The sequence below is a fragment of the Gymnoscopelus microlampas genome (genome assembly GCF_963454915.1).
Source record: "Gymnoscopelus microlampas genome assembly, chromosome: 19".
Classification (NCBI taxonomy): domain Eukaryota; kingdom Metazoa; phylum Chordata; class Actinopteri; order Myctophiformes; family Myctophidae; genus Gymnoscopelus; species Gymnoscopelus microlampas.
In genome coordinates, this window is record NC_139956.1 from 7030879 (window position 1) to 7051476 (window position 20598).

At 43.5% G+C, this 20598-nt stretch overlaps 1 protein-coding gene across 3 annotated transcripts in view; it reads right to left on the minus strand.

Annotated features, from left to right (window-relative positions):
• The window catches only part of LOC311034719 (uncharacterized protein), a 53305-nt gene extending 39668 nt beyond the window's left edge, over positions 1-13637 (minus strand). For 2 of the 3 annotated variants that reach the window (XM_084042687.1, XM_084042685.1), the window contains exons 1-5: positions 13562-13637; positions 5447-7940; positions 2161-2222; positions 1373-1420; positions 109-390 (exon numbers count right to left, since the gene is read on the minus strand). In XM_084042687.1, coding sequence (XP_083898813.1) covers positions 109-390; positions 1373-1420; positions 2161-2222; positions 5447-7639 — 2585 coding nt within the window. In that variant the 5' untranslated portion in view covers positions 7640-7940; positions 13562-13637. Of the gene's footprint in view, positions 1-108; positions 391-1372; positions 1421-2160; positions 2223-5446; positions 8090-13561 lie in introns of all 3 variants that reach the window. The other variant, XM_084042686.1, reaches the window with a different exon arrangement.
• Positions 13638-20598: the final 6961 nt, after the last annotated feature.

Consider the following 20598-nt stretch of genomic DNA (forward strand, 5'->3'; position numbering starts at 1 on the left):
ATACTTTTACTTAAGCAAGGAAATGTGAGTACTTTTTCCACCACTGTGAAATACTAAACTAAATGTGATAAGATATTCAACCCTAGTCTCTCCTCTGTCCCCACTGACCTTCGATGGTGTCTGGAGCTGCGAGGCGAACGGGATCGGGATCGCGAACGAGAATGAGAACGGGGTCTTCGCGTCCCCCTCGCGCCGCTCCCCGATGACCTGGCGGGGCTGCCGCGGTGACGGCGGGAGCTGGGGGAGTGCGACAAGGAGCGGGATCCTCCTCCTGAGTGGCTTCTGCCACCGCGGGGGGTCGCCTGGCTATGCTGCTTGGTACCCTGGGAGGAAGAAGAGGAGGAGGGAGCCGGAAGGACGTCTCTGGCCGAGGAGGTGCTGGGTACAGTGCTGAACGAGAGAGAGAGAGAGAAGTTGCGATGGATGGATGGAAAGACGGACAACAAAGCAGTGTTGATTTTGACAGCAAATTTTGATTTAGTTTTAGCCATAGTCTTTTGGATAAAATTCCATTTAGTTTTAGTCATATTTTAGTCAGAAATGTTTTACTGTTAGTCTAGTTTTAGTCGACTAAATATCATAAGGTTATAGTCAACTAAATCAGTTGATTTAGTCGACTAAAATTTATTTTGGTGGTGACTTGATGGTGTCGTAATGGCTGATTTTACACTTGGTTGCATGCTGAAAATAGGCGCTCTACAAGCTCACAACGCGTCTCAGAGCGACGCGTTGTGAGTCTTAGTTTTAGTCTGTCATCATAGCTTAGTTTTTATTTAGTTTTCGTTAGTGAAAAAAGGTGGTTGACGAAAATTTTTCGTCATAGTTTTAGTCGACGAAATCAACACTACAACAACAAAGGAAGAATGGTGTGGGTTAAAGTACTGCAAAAAAAAGAATAGGAAATAGTATAGTTGCATGGATGCAAAAAAGAAAAAAAAAGAGGTTCCTTAGAACAGTGGTTCTCAACCTTTCCAGGCCGCGACCCCCCAGAATAATCATATATGAACTGGGGACCCCCCCCCCACCCACACCCTTACAGGCCATTGTAGGAGTTGAGGAGTTTAGTTTGACTGTTCCACAGATAAATATTGTGAAAATAGCAGATCTACAAGCTCTACGAGGCATTGTGAGCTTGTAGATCGGCTATTTTCAATTTTTTTGCCTCGATCTTATATTATTTGAAAATGTGGCCAATGTTTGAGCATTTTTTTTTCATCTTTTTTCTCTCTTTTCTTTTTGAAGTATTAAAAAAAGTCTTAAAAGTCCTTAAATTGTCACTTCACTGTCGTCTGGGGACCCCCCCAAAATCATGTGGGGACCCACAGGTACAGGTTAAAAAACCACAGGCTTAGTATAACACACACAAGCTCACCTGGCCACAGGACTTGCCTCGCCGCTCTGCTGACTCCAATCTGGATACCTGGGAGAAATCACAGATAATTGAACTTTATCTATATGCCATATCTGAAAAAGGTACGTCTCAATGCAAAAGGTAATATTGTTACTTTAACTATAGGCTAGCCTGTGCTCCTGTGTCTGTATTTAGAGATGAGAATCTGCAGTCAGTCTTTACATAATGAAAAAACGAACTAAAATAATTGACACTTGTCAAAAGAGGATCCATGTGATGGAAGTTTTAAAGATGCTACCCTTGCGTAGCCAGACGATCGGAGATATAAACCTATCGCTATGTGTGGGGACATTTAATTCAATGTAGTGACTAACACTGGGTGGAAGCCATTCGGAAAATGTAAAGAAAAAAAAGAAAAAAAATAGCATAATAACCATAGCAAAACCTTTTTTGGGACGGTGATATAGTTTGTTTTAACCACTTGAACTTCACCAAAAATAGCAGATCTACAAGCTCACAACGCATCTCAACACGACGCAGTTTGAGCTTGTAGATCGGCTATTTTGGATGAAGAGATTTGGTGTAGACTGAAAAAGTACAGTTGGAACATTTTATAGAGGGTTCAAGTGGTTAAAAGCAGTAGGCGTGGGTTTGTCAATGGCCGCTTTCTTCACTGTTCTAGCCACTACATTGAATTTAGATGTCACCGGACACATCAGTACTAGGCGGAGATCTCCGATCGTCTGGCTATGCGAGGCTAGAAAGACCCTGACAAAGATTTATGAAGCTTAAGAAGAATAAGTACTGACAGATAGTGGAGAATTCGGCAGCTGTTGATGTGAAGGCTGGTATTCTGGTGTTCGAGCCATGTCTAGCAATCAAAACAACAACAAAAGAGTTAGATAAGACAACATGGATGTCATCATCACTACTACTACTAGTAAATCGACAGCAATTCCAGCAGCAAATGCCACTAGTTTAGTTTCAGGGTCATGATCGTCACATGAGTTTTTAATCATCACTTGGAGTCCACACGGCACTTTTGGTATTCCAGTTATCCATCGATTCAACCATTAACAGTGTTCAATGTTTTTAAGTCAATGGATGGATACAGTCCCCAAAAAATGTCCATTCTGTCTTCCTCTGAATAAAGAAGAGTGATTTGTATCCATGATTAAACATCCACCAAATCCACCACAGATAAAGGGAAACGTCCAATTCGTGTCTTCTTTAGGAAATCTTCAAGGGATGGCAGCCATCTTGGAACTAGCAACAGATATATCAGACATTGCAGAGTAACCCTGGGTCATGGTGACATCGAGCAGAAGTCCGCTGGCATTCAGCAGTGTGAGTGTGATAACGGCTATATTTAAGTTAGCAGTAGTACATGAGGTAAATAGGGGTGGGGTTTCAGTGCAGATGTGAATACATAACACATTTGATTTAGGATAAAGTAGGATAAATGGAATTGTCAGTCAAGGTTTTGGGCTGCAGAAAGAGATATTAACCATTAGAAATTGATAATTGAAACCTACAACAGGCAATGTTAGAGCAAACATTAGTTGCTGTGTGGAAGTTACATCTGACCTTGTGCTTCTTCAAGACTGAATTTAGACAACCTTAATAACCTAGTATGGAGACCATTTACTTATTTCCCTGGCAAACAAATGAATGTGGACTGGCCTCGTCTATAGGAAAGAGATACATCCAGTGACAAAACTGTACTGTGGGTGTCATTAGTCATAGGAATCAACTGAACTTGTTTGGGTTAAAACAAAAAATAATTATATGTACAAATATAAGTACAGTTTTAGTTTCTTGGCCAATGCACTGACTGTATGCCCTCGGTAAAATGTACTTCCACGTCCTTCTCTTCACAGCATTATTTTCCGACACAGTACCATTAAACATATAAACATTTCATTCAACATTAGAGCTGCAATCCGTACGACTCATGTGTTCTCTGAACGGAGAGAGGTAACTACAACACTAACATCCGGGATTCAAACCCGGGACTCAAATGTGGGGGCCCAAATATACACCGAGGGACCACGAGGGAATACCTACATGGCCTGGGGAGATATTGGGATTATGAGCATCATGCAGGGCTACTCGTCAACTAGTGGGGTGTCTTACCCTACACCAGGGTCTACATTTCTCAATGGAAAACGTAGGGAAAACACCACCACCACTGCAGATGTGCTACTTATAATGTATTAACATATTCTACCGTACCGGTTGGTTAAAATAAGGTTTATACATTAAATTGAGTTACGAATTGCAGCTTTAACATAGACATTTACAGCCATAAATCCTCTTCTATATACACAGTAACAAACATTTACATTCCAATACTTATTCCGGGTTGAAGTGGCATGCTTTACTGTTGTGTGTACATGTACGTAGATTTCTAACTTTTAACTCTTAATGAATGGGCTCTTAACAATATACAGTGTTTTTCCTGGTTCAGAATTAAACCAAGGTGTTAACATCATGCACACACTCTTTTCGGGCCCATATCACCCCATGTTTAAATCAGTAATTCAGTTATGCAAGTTTTTGCTAAATTACATATAACAAAATATTGTAAGATACACTGAAAAAACACAGTTTATGAATTATGACAGATAAACATCAACTCGTTAAAATTCATCTTGAATGCAATGAATTATCCAACACAAAAACAGATAATTGGTCATCATACTACTCTCCAGCAACAAGATAGATGATCTCTAAATAAACTAAACTGGGTGGCCTGAACAGTAATGTATGGAATATGTCAACAAACTAGTGCACAGGTTAGGAATTGAGAGCCTGTAATTACTCCACTAGTAAGACAAATACAAATGGCAGATGTCTAGACAATGAATTTGCGGACATTCAGAAATGGCAGTGTCAATTCCCGGAGAAAAATACTGTATCATATGCTCTAGCGTAGCCATAGACACCATGGGGCTGTTGTGGAGCAACAGCCCCATGAACTCTCTGGTACTTTTCCACTGAAAGGTTTGCCCGCCTTCTGAATTAACTACTGCCAGTGCATATTATTAAAACAGATGGAAAAACAATGTTTGGCTGCATATAATACACATATCAATGAAAATACATTCTTGCTGACACCTGCCAGATGGCCTTTTAATTCTCTATGTAGGGAAAGCCCTTGCCCTTTTCGGAACCCTGGGTCCCTTGATAGTCAATGTCTTCTCCCATTCACTTGCTGGTACCACCGTCTGGTCTCGGACAAATATGACGTCTCTAAAGTTTTTCAAAGATACTCTGAGCTGCATTAGGGTCCCGCCAACCGCACACCATGTCCCGCCTCCCCCGTCTTGTGAATGGCTGGAAAAGTGCATCTCACCAATCACAAGACGGGGGAGGCGGGGCATGGAGCGCGGAAGAGAGGAAAACATTTTTTAAAAATGGATTAAACATGTTTAATGGCAACGCTGATTAGCGCCGATCAACGCACGTTTCCGTGGGACCCTAATGCAGCACAGAGTATCTTTGAAAGCCTTCCCGAATACAAAAAGGTTATACAGGGTTCCGAAAGGAAAGCCGTGAACAAATTATGTCTGGCTAAATGACCTAATAATGCTGCTGTCTTTTTGCGGCTCTTTGCTGTCATTTTGGTTTCCTGCGATGTTGACCAACCTTTATTTAACAACACAGGTTATTTAGTTTAAAAGGTATCAACTACAAAAATATGAATTAGATTCAGCATGGATAGATTAGTTAATCTGTTAAATTAATTTGTTAAATAATAAAATGTCTCCTTCCTAACAACAGAGCCTGACAGATTGAGAATGAGTGTCAAAGCAGAATCATGATACAGATCAGCTGACCATACACATATTTAGAAAAACCTTGTGGAACCCAAAACCAAAATACACCAAATATAATTAAGTTCTGAGCACATCAAAATAATCAGTTTATGAAGTGACACAAATGTGCATTAAAATGTGCATAAACTCCCCAACATATGAATGTAAATGTTTTTTCTTTTTAACAAAAAGATAAACACATCACTAAAATATTTAAATAATAAGAAAACAATCAGAGAGGGGAAGCCAACAGGGCATCGGGTCTTCTACTCACCTTCATTGTTACACATTCTATGTTACACAGAGAACAGGTATGAGGAAATATTTTGGGCGTGGCCGCTGCGTAGTCTCTCAGCATGCTGGGTGTCGGGAGACGACTGGCCCTCTGCGATGGCGGCTGGCTCTGGGTCGTAGAAGACGACGTCAACTTTGGACTGACCGGTATCGTCGCTGTACGATGACCAGGGTTCTTAATGTTGACCAATATAGGCCATGGCTTGGTTTGCTGCTGCTGCTGATTCTGCGGCTTCTTCTGAGCCTCTTGTCTGACCGCTGACCCTTGACCCTGAGCTGAATCTTGACCATGGGTCTCACTGGTGCTGAGGACCACCAGGCCAGGTCGGCTTGGGTTCACCCCACGAGCCTGGGTTGGCGTGGCGGTGGCAGGAGTCAGATTCGTTGGCTGATTTTCTGGTCCAGTTCGCATCGCTCTCATCTGAATTGGTTTTGCAGATTCTGACCCATGGATTCTGTGATCTACGTCTTTCTTCAGAAGTGACATTGTACTCTGAGCCATCGCCAATTGGTTGGTCAATTCCCACATTTTCTTTTGTGTATTAGGGTCATTGGGAGACTGTTGGGGAGGTAACATCGATCCCAGGGACGAGATGGAACCGGCAGAAGAACTTGTCTGGAACGAGCCGGCACTGGCAGAACTTGTCTGGAAGGAGCCGGCACTGGCAGAACTTGTCTGGAACGAGCCGACACTGGCAGAACTTGTCTGGAACGAACCAGCACTGGCAGAACTTGTCTGGAACGAACCAGTACTGGCAGAACTTGTCTGGAACGAACCAGCACTGGCAGAACTTGTCTGGAACGAGCCGGCACTGGGAGATGCTGTGCTGCTGAATTGCGTCAACCCAGCATCTTTTGTCAGTGGTTTGCAGCCTTGAGTGCTACTGGCAAAACTGTCCATCATCGGCATCCTGCTCCCACTCACACCAACAATATTTGCAGTGACACTAGTACTAACAGCTGCATCAATCTCAGCTCCAAAGTATTTACTGGTATGTCCATAGTCAATCACTTTGCTTGGGTGGTGAAAGGTGGAAGATGTTTCCTCGTGTCTCTTGACTGTTCCAACTCCAGCTGAAGTTGTCAAACGGTCTGATTCAGTCGCAACACTTCCAGCTTGAGGACGGTGGTCCATGTCCAGCCTGCTGGAGAGGGCAGCAGCGGTCCTCTTGTTCTTCTCAATTCGGATACTTCGCAGGATGAACGGTAAGTTAGCAGGTGTCAACTGGTCATCTGGGTAGTCGCTGAGATGCTCCAAGTCTTCATCGGAGAGGCCAAAGTGATGCAGGATGTTTTTGGCAGATTCAGTCGTGTATTGGGGTCGGCTGGGGTCAGGATTGGCGTTTGAAGAGGACTTCTCAGAAACCGAGTAATCCCCACAACTCAGCGAGGAAGATGCGGCTCTAGCACTGGCAATACTGCTTACATCACTCCTACCACTAGCATAACCAGGTGTCTGATATGGCTGTGAGGATTGGGAGGCTTGAGAAGAGTGAGGATATGATTGTGAGGACTGGGAGGCTTGAGAAGAGTGAGGATACGGTTGTGAGGACTGGGAGGCTTGAGCGGAGTGAGGATATGCGTTTGAGGGCTGGGGGGGTGAGAGGAGAGGGATGTTTTGATCCAATGATTGGTAATAATTAGAGGAGGAAGCAGTGGCAGTGGGTGAGCGGAAGCTTGACATCCAGTCTAGAGATCTACCGCCGCCTTGATTCTCCATATTCACGTCCATACGCCCAAGCGAGGCGGAGCTTGAAGATGAGGTGTAATGAGTCATCCCCGCACCAAGAGAACGCCTATCGTCCCTGGGATTCGTATCCAGGTGCGAGTCCTGGTCTGTGGACTGCCCCTGCGGTCTCTGCTGTTGCATTTGGCCTGCCAGCCTAGACTCCTCTCTGGCCCCTCTGATATGCATTTCTATGACATTCTCCAAATCAGAGGAGTGTGTGGAACTACTCTGACCCTGGCCGTACTGGGGCAGCATCGAGCGCATAACCCCAGGGGTGTTGGGTGTCCCAGAGAAGGACGCATTGGCAGAACCAAAACCAGACCCAGAGTTCGGATGAGAAGGCATTCGCAGAGAGTCCATGCCTGCCTGGGCACCAGAGAACCCATATTGCCCCTGTGTGGGTTTCTGGTTCCCAGATGCATAAGGGTTATAGGGATAGGACATGGTGTTTGCAACCTTTAGAAGGTTTAGCAGGTTGATGGCCGCAGCTGTAGGGGAGGGGGGTTTCACAGACAGATATGGGGTGGAGGTCTTGGAGTTTGTTGTTGGGGCAACGGTGCGGTTGCTGGCAGCAATAGCGTTGCTTATCTGTGTCAGGGCAAGCTGGGCTTTGATTTGAGCCAGCTGCAGGGAAGCGGCTTGCTGGCCAATCAGGAAGGACCTCCCAGAGAGCCCTCCAATCAGAGGACTCGTAAGGGGCCCGGGGGTAGGAGAAGGGGGACAATGCTCCAATAGCAACGAAAAGCTGAAAAAGTTAGCAGAAACAACAAAAAATGTTATTCGAGTCTCCCTTGGAATGTTAAGAGAGGCTAAATCCTCATCATCTGGAAGGTCTTGGATTGATTGGTGCGGTCTGGTCAGCCATTTCTTTCTTAGAACACTTTCTGGTCCCCGCTAGGGTACATAGAGGAAGGAAAGGAAAAAGCAACATCGCAGGCAGAACGAGCATGGTTACAAAGAACGGAAACAAAGCCATATTGGTTTAACAGCAAACAGAGGAAGACGCAATTTATGCGACTACTTTCTTAGCTCAACTGAAATCATTGAGATTGATAGCAGCCAACAGCACACAACACACATTCTGACATGTAGCGTTGTTTAACTGGTCAGTTTTCAAAAACAATCTCATGTTGCTACCATTCAAACACATTTGGATGAACATTTACAATCTAGCATTTAAAATGACAGTGCGAGCACAGCGAATCACATGGTTAGACAGACTTTACTTTGGATTATATTGGATGCACTGTGGTTTAGTGAATCATCATTGGGATGTTTCTTTTTGTGTTAGCCTTGTAGCATCATCCACAGTAGCACAAAAGACTACAGGCCCCTTTTGCATCAACGTCATTGATTAAGTCACAGCGTTAGCTGGAGGCAAAACGAAGGAATATTGGATTGGAGGCAATATGAATGACCTCAGATTCAGAATAGTAGCTATTCAACTACTGAACATGCCATCTAATTGTGTTGTTAGGTTTCCAACATGGAAAGAGTATGAATGAATGAGAATAGCTCAAACTTGAGAAATATTATCGCATATAAACTCTCGTCACCCGGCTTTCCCACCAACTACTATATCCGGTCATTTGAACACACACATGCTCCCACACCATATCTGTATCCGCTCTAGACCCAGCAAGCTGCAGTGAATTGAACCCTGTCTAATCACATAACAGCTGCCAGTAAAAAACTAATAAAAGTTAAGGATTAGACTGAGACGATACATCAAAAATGATCGTTTCTACCGCACACTTCAAATCAAGTAAGGTTACATCAAGTATTATCTGTTGTAGGTATGGATAAGGTATGCCATCTCCATTAATCAGAAATTAATTGGGGAACTAGGAAAAAAAACTCATTGTTATTTCTGTCATAACTCAGCCTATTAGCGTATGATGTGTGTCAGGTGTGTGTTCAAGAAGACTTCGCCCCTCATTTCTTATGGATGGCAAAAACAACGTAACTAAATTGATATAATTGCAGCGTTGGCATGGCTGTATTGATGGATGTACGCGTGTTAAACTAATGTTTTGCCTCCACTTATTTGACAAACCGAAAAGGGGCCTATAGATTACCTACCTTAACTGAAAATAAGTATATTGAATCCTATTTTTGCATAAACCTTCTGGCCTTACGCGGCTGGCAAAAGAATATACATGTACCATGTCCTACAATTTTTTACAAGCCAGGAAGATTTTATGAATTACTGCAACGCATCTTGTCCACACGGCTGGTTGTATAGAAAATGCTTGCATGCACGTACGTTAGGGATGGAAATGTTGAGTGAAGTCGTCAAGTTAAAATGAGATGTTTAGTAGAATTTGAAATTAACATTCTGAAATGTGCGTGAAGGTTATATTGTGCATTTAATAATATTTGCTTTGTACATGAACAATCCATAAGTCCCACAGTCGTTTCTTTAAAGACACCAAGGATAAGCGAGTGATGTCACAAACAATCAGGAGGGTTTTGTGTGTCTTAAGCATTTCTTCTTGATAGTGACATCACTGATGAATCTATGGCATCTTCATGCTAGGGTCCTTTACAAAAACAGTCGATATTTCTACTCAGGCAAAAACCTCCACAACGCCACTTGCGTTCCATGAAGTTGGAGGAGCTTGGGAGTGCTTAGTCTCGCGTGGCCAGACTGTTGCCTCCCACAATTTTCAAATGTTTCCGGTTCTTTACTGTGGTGTTACTTTCTACAGCCAGGTAGACTTGGTAACCTGGCTGTAGAAAGTAACACCACAGTAAAGAACCTGGGGGTAATTATCGATTCTGAATTGAATTTTAATGCACACATTAATCATGTCACCAAGATTGCTTTCTTTCATCTTAGAAATATTGCGCGAATTAGAGACTATCTGTCGTTAGACGACGCAAAAACGCTGATCCACGCTTTTGTTTTCTCTCGGCTTGATTACTGCAATGCACTCTACTCTGGCCTGCCTAAGAAAACAACTGACAGATTACAACTTGTTCAAAATGCGGCAGCCAGAATTTTAACTAAAACTAGAATGAGAGAACATATCACTCCAGTTCTAGCTTCACTACACTGGCTCCCGGTTGTTTTTAGGATTGATTTTAAAATTCTTTTAATAGTTTATAAAGCTCTAAATGGTCTGGCACCTTCCTACCTCTATGACTGCCTAGAGAGACATGTTCCAAACCGGACCCTCAGGTCTTCAAGTGCTGACCTACTCGAGGTGCCTAAAATGACATATAAAAAATACGGTGAAGCAGCATTCTGCTTTTACGGACCAACAGTGTGGAATAAACTCCCATTACACCTAAAACAGGCAGCCTCTGTCGATAGCTTTAAAGGTGTAGTGAAATGAAAAATATGTTTTTCACACTTTTAGAGCATATCCGTGGTCATCATATGGGCATACCTAACAATAGATGCCAAAAAAAATGAAAAAAAAACATTTTTGTGTATTTTTACATCTAAAGTCCCTAAAAAGCCAATCTTAATTACTTCCTGTAAACGAAAACGTGCTGCGTGATGACATAACTCGACCTTCGTGAATATAAATGAATCTTGATTACATGCACCTGTTTGATTCCCATAGCTGCACGTTCTTCAAACACAGCTGATTTTAATTACAGAGATACTCCGTTTTGAATCTCATTGAAGATGAGTGTATTACTCATTTTAAACTTCATCTGCACACTAAAATATGTATCTGAAAACATTATAGGTTAGAAATAAGCCAGGTAGTAGCAAACGCGCTTCACTGGCCGTCTCTCTCTCACTTGTAAACAAACACTAGCCGTGTTGCCCACGGCTGAAGTGATTGAGATCCAACGTCCCATAGCCTGAAGGGATGGGACCTTCTGATTGGTTTAGAGTCGTTGAGCCGACGTTTCGGGCTGAACCTTCAAAATAAAATGCCCGAAAATGTCACTTCAGTGCGTCTTTAAAGCACAGCTCAAGACCTATTTCTTCACTCTTGCTTTTAGCTGACTCTTTGGTTGATTTTTAAGTCCTAACTGTATTGCCTATTTTAATATTTTATGCTTTTGCTTTTATTTTATTTTATTTTTTGTTTGCTTTATTGTTAAATTGGTTGTAACTGTATTCTTGCTCTGTAAAGCACTTTGCGCTGCATTTCATGTCATGAAAGGTGCTATACAAATAAAGTTTATTATTATTATTATTATTATTATTATTATACAGTCTGGGACTCGGAAGCTCTGATCATGATTAGAATATAAACCGGATGTGAAGCTTCCTCCCCACTTCCGTTTCGTCTTTACAGTCGGGCAAATTTATCTGACTATAAATCAAAATCATTTAAGTATATTTAGCTTGCTGCTTAGCAGAAATGGAAATTAAAAAAGAAAATGTAATATTTCGTTAACGGAAGTGCCAGCTTCCTCAATCGGATTTCGGGAGTTGTAGTTCCAGACTCTATATAACATTCGGAGATTGTGGAATAGGTGTCTGGCTACGCGAGACTAGGGAGTGCTTGCTTTGGTTCATTCAACATCCTGTATGAAAACATAGCTACTAGAAAATAACTGTACACTCCTAGAAAGCTTTTTGAGACTAATCCTGTATGCTGCATATTTCACTTGTGTGGCTGCAACATCTTGCCTAATAAATGTTATTAATATAAGGCTACTTCGCCTACAAGTCTTTCCAACTGGCACCTACATCTGGAACATGGAACTAAGACTCCAAGCAGACCAATTCCTAAGACCTGTACATCTTTGACTGAGTTGGATCATTCACCGCTGTTTGTTCCCCCTGCACATCTTGAACGAAGAAGTCTTCTGCTGATATCGCTTCTGCTGGAATCTTGAGTCGTCTTAAAGTCAAATATAAGTACTGTGTACATGAACTTCCTAAACAGACGTTTACCTCACAGACCTTTGCCCTGAAATGCTACAGGTTTGTTTTGGCACCAGGAAAGCACCATGCAGCCTGTCACCAGACCTGCTGTTATGATGCTTCATACAATTATTATGCGCCTTAACAAATGTTTCCCATAATAATCGCTGAACTACACAAATCTGTCCGATGTCTCTTTTTTTGAGATCACTCAATGAGAGAGTGGCCTTCATTCAGATAAAAAAAAATCCTATCAGCACCAAAACCTACTCGGCCCCGGTCAAATCCGGCTGCCTCGGAATGGTCTGCAACACGTATTTTTGGCCACCAAAACCTACTCGGCCCCAGGAACACTCGGCATCAAAACCTACAAGGCCCCAGTCAAATCTGCCCCAGGTATTTCTAGTCACCAGAACCTACTTGGCACGGGAATGCAACGCATTCTCACTCCCAGACTGAAAACGTTTTATGTCTCATGGGGTACCGAGACTAGGTGGTCGATGATTTACGATTCTGTCCCCATCAGCACGTAACTCGAACGACACCGAGTCGGCTGAAGCGGACTACACAACGTTCGGCACGCCGACTCGCTCGCCTCACGGCTCACTCGGCGGTGCCTCACGTGGCTCAATCCGCCTCAGTCATTTTAACAGTTTTTTGCCTTAATACTTACTTTAATACTTAAGGGCTGCAATCTGTTCTCACCAAGCGGGCCGAGTGTTCAGCCTCGCTGGTGCCGACTATTCTCACCAAGCGGGCTGAGTGTTCCAGAACATTTGGCCCACTGGTGCCTAGCGGGAAAAAATGGGGACGAGTAGGTATTGGTGCTGACCGTTCCGGTTACCGGATAAACTACACATTGAGGAGCACAGTAACATAGCTCATCAGCCTACTGGTTCTCAAGGGCCCTGGGGGGGCGGGGGGGGGGGTTCCAGAGGTTCCTAGCTATAAAAAAATAAAAATAAAAGCTGTGGCCTTATTCATATCAAACAGCAGGTCCTTGGAATTGAAAAGGTTGTCGAGAATCACACCTTAGTCCAAATATCAGTTTAAGACTGTGTTTATTGACTCATTAAGCATCGACATAACCACCTGTACGAGGAGGACGTCCAAAACAGACATGCTTCATCCTCATGAACCAGCCTGCATGTGATGTTAGCTAGCAACAGCATAGCCTACAGTAGCATCAGGCTTAATAAGTAGATTATGCATCGTCGCACGAGTCACGACAATACAATGACAAGTGCCGTCAACAGAAATGAAGTATTTTCTTGGGCTTTTCAACATGGAATTGTGTGATTTTCGTGGCGGTCGTGACGCAGTTGAAAGGCCGCATGCAGCCGGACCGTTCTCTGCGTAGCACCGCTCGAGCCGCCTGGTCCGCCGGGGGGGGTCGCATTGGATGGCGTTATAAACGTCGTACGAAAACACCACAAATAATAAAACAAACTGCATGAATCACCAAAGCGACACGTTAAACTAACCCGTCCTGGTTTAAAAAACAGTCACGTTTGTTTATACCGTACCTTATGTTATTGCTTTTTTAGGGGGGTTCGTTCAAACTTGTGTTGCTGTGGTTCTTGCTGCTCTTGTTGCTCGACAAACACGGATGCATTGCAGCCCCCACTCCCTCCCTCCCCTAAGGGTTGCCATGCCCGCTTATTGTAAGCAACTTTGGGCTTGTTTTTCTGTGTAGTTGGTAGTTGTGGTTTTTTTGGGCTTGTTTCCTAATGTTGAAATTAGTCAAGACCCCCCCCCCCCCCCCCCCCCACACACACACACATTAATATGTATTTGTCCACGGACCCCTAGCCCTGGTCCAGAGAACTCACTAACGCTCTGGACCAGGGCTAACGGACCCCCATCTGAAAATAGTTTGTGACCCCTGTACCAGATTTGTGCTGTCAAAAAAGAAATAAATTAAGATATTTTTTTTGAAAATAGCAGATCTACAAGCTCTGAGCTTATAGATCTGTAGCTATTTTTTTTTTAAACGATGCTCATAGACCTGGTTGCTTGTTTCTCTCACTCAATCTGGCAACGCTGCTTTACATCCCATAGCCTGGCAGGACGGTGTGTGTGTGTGTGTGTGTGTGTGTGTGTGTGTGTGTGTGTGTGTGTGTGTGTGTGTGTGTGTGTGTGTGTGTGTGTGTGTGTGTGCGCGTGCGTGCGTGCGTGCGCGCGCGCGTGCGTGCGTGTGGTGCTTGTTGTGATTTGGCTACTTAGCAACCGCCTATTTAGAGTAGCTACTTATTTATTTATTATTGTCACCGTTTATTTAGCCTACACTTAAAAGGCGCGCGTGTGTGTGTGTGTGTGTGTGTGTGTGTGTGTGTGTGTGTGTGTGTGTGTGTGCGTGTGTGCGTGTGTGTGTGTGTGTGTGTGTGTGCGTGTGTGCGTGCGTGCGTGTGTGTGTGTGAGAGGAGAAAGTACCGAGATTAACATCACGTCACCAGGCTTTCCGCAGTAGGCCTACCTGGAAAGCCCCAGACCTATTATCGCTTACAAATCAGCAAATCTGCAAATTAATAAACTTTGTTGAGCTACTTACTACTACCAGTGGTGGAAGAGGCACTCACATTTTGTACTTGAGTAAAAGTATAGCAACCACAATGAGGAAATACTTTATTACAAGTAAAAGTAGGCCTACCAGTATTCAACATTTACTTAAGTAAAAGTACAAAAGTATACTAAAGACTATCAAAATATACTTAAGCATTAAAAGTAAAAGTACTCATTATGCACAATGTCCCATTTCACAAGTTATCATAGGCCTATGTATAAAATCCTTTGAAAATAGCAGATCTACAAGCTCTGATCTCACAGCGCGTCGCAAAGCGACGCGTTGTGAACTTGAGCTGCTATTTTCAAATAGCCAAAGTATATATAGGTCTGAAGTGGTTAATGTATGTTTTTCTAAAAAGTAACTAAAGTTTTCAAATAATTGTAGTGGAGTAAAAGTGCAATATTTTCCTCTGAAGTGAGTGGAGTAGAAGTAAAAGTATTGCAAATGGGAAATACTCCAGTAAAGTAAAGTAAAGGTACAGTACTTGAGTACATGTACTTAGTTACTTAGACACAAAGAGTCTCCACTCCTTTGTGTCTCCCACCGGAACCGCTGCCTACCGGTCCGCTGGTCATCAAATTATTGGCTTAGGAATGTGACAAAAACTAAAAAATATCCATGAATTCAAGTCTCCATGGGGTGACTAATAGAAAAAAAAGAAATGTTTTGGGTGTACTATCCCTTTAATACTATGCATGAGCTCATGACAAAAGTACAGTATGTAGTTCTCAGAGGAAAGCAGGGAGACAGCCTAGCTATATACAGTACAAAGATAAGAGAGGAACTTGCTTGTGTCATGGGACCAAGCTGTACATAAGCAACACACACCAGGCCTGTGTCATCATGGCATCCTGACTCTGTGATATTCAGATGTCAGAACATGCCATAAGGCCCAAGGTGAACAGCATACTAACAATATAAGGTGTAATTCTACCACAATTCTTCCACAGTTAACATAGTCTAGCTTGTATGAAGTAATGACGCGACACTGTAGTTAAAGAGTTCACTCGGATGCTTGTTGTGGAAATAAGTGCATCCTGTCTCTCTCTTCTGAGGTTTGGTGATAGCATACTATTCGTAACTACTCAAGAGGCGACTATGTCTTCATCTTCAGCGATGTCTACTTGTATATGTGTTTATTTATAAGGGTCCATTTGGGTCCATTTGTACACTCTAGAATATATATTTTACTTTAAAACACTTCTGGGGTATATTGTCCTTAATGCATGAGGGGGCTGTGTTTTTGTTTTTTAATTACTTTTATAGTATATAAATATCATTTATTTTTTCGTATTTCTTTTTATTCAGGACTGGTTTGAAGAGAATGCATAGATTTACACCCTCTTGGACAACATGCACAAGGCACACCCTCAGCACCCACACACCCACTCTCAACCCCTCAAGAAACGATGGCAAGACCTCCACTCTGAGGCCCAAGCAACTCTGCTGAACCTGTAGAATGAATGAGTGGTAGACTTTGAAAGCCAACATATCCCAGGCTCATGCACACAGATAGAAATAACATGCATCGTTTCTATGATGCAGTTAAGACTATATCAACACCCCCAGAAACTGCTCCCTGGCACCTGTTAGATCTGCTGATGGAACCGTTATCGAGGACCATGCAGGCGCTGATAGTGGCGCACTGGGCTGAGCATTTTAACACCATGCTCAACCAGCCCACCGCAGTGGAACCAACTGTACTGGCAGAGCTCCCTGAATAGCATACCTTGCAAGATCTGACCTCCCTGTCAATGAATGCACACAGTATCACACCTACTTAGACCAATCAATAGTCTGATTAAACTTGATAATGTCCCATTCAGTGCATTGACAGCACCCGACATGGGTGGTCAAAACGTTAATAGCAATAAAAGGACCTGATTAAATCCTAAATTAAATCTTCAAGTAAGGAGGCTACCCCTGTATGAGGACACTGTATCTCTAATATCCTAGAGGTGTGAATAGTGTGTCCCCCAACAGTGGAAAGACGCCAACATTGTGACCATTTACAAAAACAAAGGAGACAAATTCATCTGCTCCAACAGTAAGAGAGTCTCAATGTTGGACCATTGCTGGAAAGGTGCTAGCCAAGGTCATGCTCTGCAGACCAACATTAACAACAGCCAAAACGGTCATACCAAACTCACAAGGTGGTTTATGAAAGGATAGAGGGACAGTCGACATGATCTTTGTCACATGCTGCCAGCACAGCACAACAAGGACGTTTTCATAACCTTCACTGGACCTCTCAGAGGCATTTGACACAGTGAACAGGGACCCCCTGAATAAGTGTGGATGTCCACCCAAGTTTTTTCTTCTACCAGACTGGTAGTGCGGAGCGACAGTTCTGAGCCTTTTGGAGTGCATACTGCAGGAGTCAGACAAGGCATGGGTGCTATAGCTCCGGTCCTGTTCAATATCTTCCAAGTCTGTGTGACAACACTGTGACGCAGGAGGATGGAGAAACAGGCTGGAGTCACCACCATTGACTTCAGGCTTGATTGTAAACCTATTTAACATCAAGATAACAGGCAGCCACCAAGTTGACCTCTGAGAATATCATCGAGCTAGAGAGTATGCAAACGATTGTGCCCTGGTAGCCCACCCACACACCATAGGAGCTACTAAACACTTCTCTCAGCAGCTGTAACTACATACAGCAGAATGACACGGACCATCAACACTCAAAAACACAGGTTATCAGTCAGATGAAGGCCGGCCTGTGTGTGTGTGTGTGTGTGTGTGTGTGTGTGTGTGTGTGTGTGTGTGTGTGTGTGTGTGTGTGTGTGTGTGCGTGTGCGTGTGCGTGTGCGTGTGCGTGCGCGTGCGTGTGCGTGTGTGTTATGAGGTGAGGTAGACACGGATAGGGTGGCGATGACAGATAAAAATAAAACTTGGCCTCTAATTATAGTTTCCACCTGCAGGTTGAAATGGCGCCGTTTCATCTGTTTCACTGTCCGACAAGAACTCTTGCGTTTCAATGCAGAGTAGAGATTAATACTGTAGTGGTAGGTTTTAACCACATGAACCCTACCATCCCTATAGAGGATATGCGTGTGACATCATCATCAAACCCGGAAGTTATACAGCCAGGAATGCCTACTGAGTGTCAAAAAAATACTTTCTGGCCTTGACAGCCCATGCATCCAAACAGAAAAGTCATATCTGATTGCATTAAACAACATTAAACAATGTTAAACTCATTTTGCATGTTTCTTTGCCACTCGATGTGCCATTCACTTTAAGCATGCGCATATCCTCTATTCTGGGCATGTCATATAAAGGCAAATATTGGGTGAAAATAGCAGATTGCGTTGTGACACGCTGAGAGCTTGTAGATTGGCTATTTCCGGACACAAGATTTTCTATAGAGAGGGGGGGGGGGGGGGGGGGGGGGCAAGAATAGACCCCTGATGTGGACCGCCGGTCAACTGGTATTATAGGGTTTAAGTGGTTACTGCTTCAGCACTACTCATATTTCAATTAGTTAAAAACCACATGTTATTTTAATAGTTAGGATGCTCCTAGTCTCTACCCTACACACACACACACACACACACACACACACACACACACAAAATCAATCAGTGCGGGCCGGAGTGTTGCCAGTCAGCTGTTGAGCTGTGGCTGGGTGTTAAGCCTGCGGGCCCAGGGGAGGGATCTGCTGGATATAATGTATGAGTTATATTCTACAGCACTCAACAGACAAGCAGCCTTTAATGAAAACCTAAATCATCACCTGCTGATAAACTGTTGATGCAGGTCAACATAATTGCTCTAAGTACAGCATGTTGCTGTTGTTGGGTTTTTAATAGCTGACTGCTTCATCATATTTACAGTTTGTTATCTGAGGCTAAATCTAATTGGGGGATCAACGTGTTCCGGAAACGCCCATCCCGCAGCCATCGATTGGCTGAAGTCAGTCTGTGAACATTGCTTTGGTCATGTGACCTAGCAACAAGCCGATCCAGGAAGGAAGAGGAAGGTTTTTGACTGGATTAAGTCTCATGAAATCATACTCATTTGCAATTCTAGCATAGGAAGAGGCAAGTACAAAACTGTCTGTTGTTCATGAGCAGTTTCTTGCACACCACCAAAATGGATCATGGGAGATGACACATGAACTCTAAGAGGGTCTAGAATAGCATCATCTTAGCACATTCTCACATGAGACATCATCTCTTTCTATCTAAAGGAAATTATGTTGAGCCCTCATTAATAACTCAATGCTTACAGTAAGTACAACTAGAGAATTAAGTGGATCTCGTAATCCACATATAAATGTTGTGGCTCCAATGTGGATTTCAGACTTCATGTGAACACCCTCTGCCATTTTGTATTGACACTGCACTGACACCTCAGTTATCTATGAGGTCAGTCGCCTGTGACATACTGCGTGTATTTCATTCAGAGCAGATCTCAGAGCCCCCCAGTGACTTCCAATACAAAGTTAAATATGATGTAGATCAATGTAGTATATTAGTATAAAACATAATGTGACTTCTGTGGCTGCACTGGCAGTGCTTACAACGTCTGCCGCTGATGATCGGTCCAACGGTTTATGAGATTAGGTCTGGACAGACAGACGGACAGACTCTCTTTCTCTCTCTCTCTCTCTCTCTCTCTCTCGCACGCACGCACGCACGCACACACGCACACACTTTCACATAGTTAGGGAGATAACTATTTGGAAAAAGGTAATCGTTGGGTTCGAATCCAGCGTGGTGCATCCAGCTTTGTCGAGCGTCTACTCTATAGTTTTCAACCAGTGGTCTGGGGACCACCAGTGGTCCTTGAGGGGGTTCCAGGGGGTCCCCAGACAAATTAATAGTTTGGAACCAAATTGAACCTTGTATGTCTGTAACTCTGAGAGTGTACAAATGGAACCAAATGGACCCGTTAGGGTTAAATGAACACTAATGATGATGATACAGTGTAGATTGGGACCCCCAAGAATGGTTGAGTCCCTGGCATATCTTTTCAAATGGGGGTCCGTGGGCTAATATGTGTCAATTTGGGGGTCCTTGATACAAAAAGGGTTGAAAACCACTGCTCTATACGATTACTATTGGCCTGTGTTCGGGGGGTAGGGAAGCCAGATGGGGATGGTGATATTTGTCACTGCAGGTACTCCTACGGGCTGGGGGGGGAGGGGGGGGTGGCACCTGTCACCAGGGAGTGTTGGGCGGGAGGAGTAGGATGAAGGCTCTATGTCCTCCTGGTGGGGGCTCCTCACTGGCAGGTGAGTCAGTAGCATAAGACAGCAGTGACAACACTGTGTGGGGAGGAATCAATTGTCGAAACGACTAAATTGGGGAGAAAATAAAATGAATTAATGATAAATAAATAAACGCAAAAGGGTAAATAAAACAATGTGAATTGTACCTGTGCTTTTCTTAATTGATGATTGTGTTATGTGCGTTATACGTACTGTAGGTCTTATGTGTTAAGACCTTTCCTGCTTTTCTTTATTGTTGTTTTTGTTTAGTTCTTTTTCTTTATTTGTTTTGTTTTTTATAGTATACTGTAGATTGACAGGAAAAGGGGAGAGAGAGACGGGGAGTGACACGCAGCAAAGGTCGCCGCCGCTCGTCGGGATCGGAATTCGAACCCGCGACACCGGATCGCAGGGCCAGCGTTCCAAGCCTTCTTTGTTGTTTTTTATGTGTTTGTTTGTTCAAAAAGCAATCTATGGAATGAAGATGTACATGACTGTGCAAACACAGACACACACACACAACGTACACAGACTAGCGTGCACACACACACACAAATAACCTATACATGCAAACCACACATTCACAGACAGACATACTGCTACATTCTATTTTCTCTCGTCTCTCAAACACACGCACACGCACACGCGCGCACACGCACACACAAGCGTTTTCATGTCCCCAAAATGCATCTCTCTTGCCCACTGACACGGGGGTCAGATGTAAATTTCATCCTCTCTAATGATGTAAGCTATTTGGCTGGAAGGGGAACCTGATC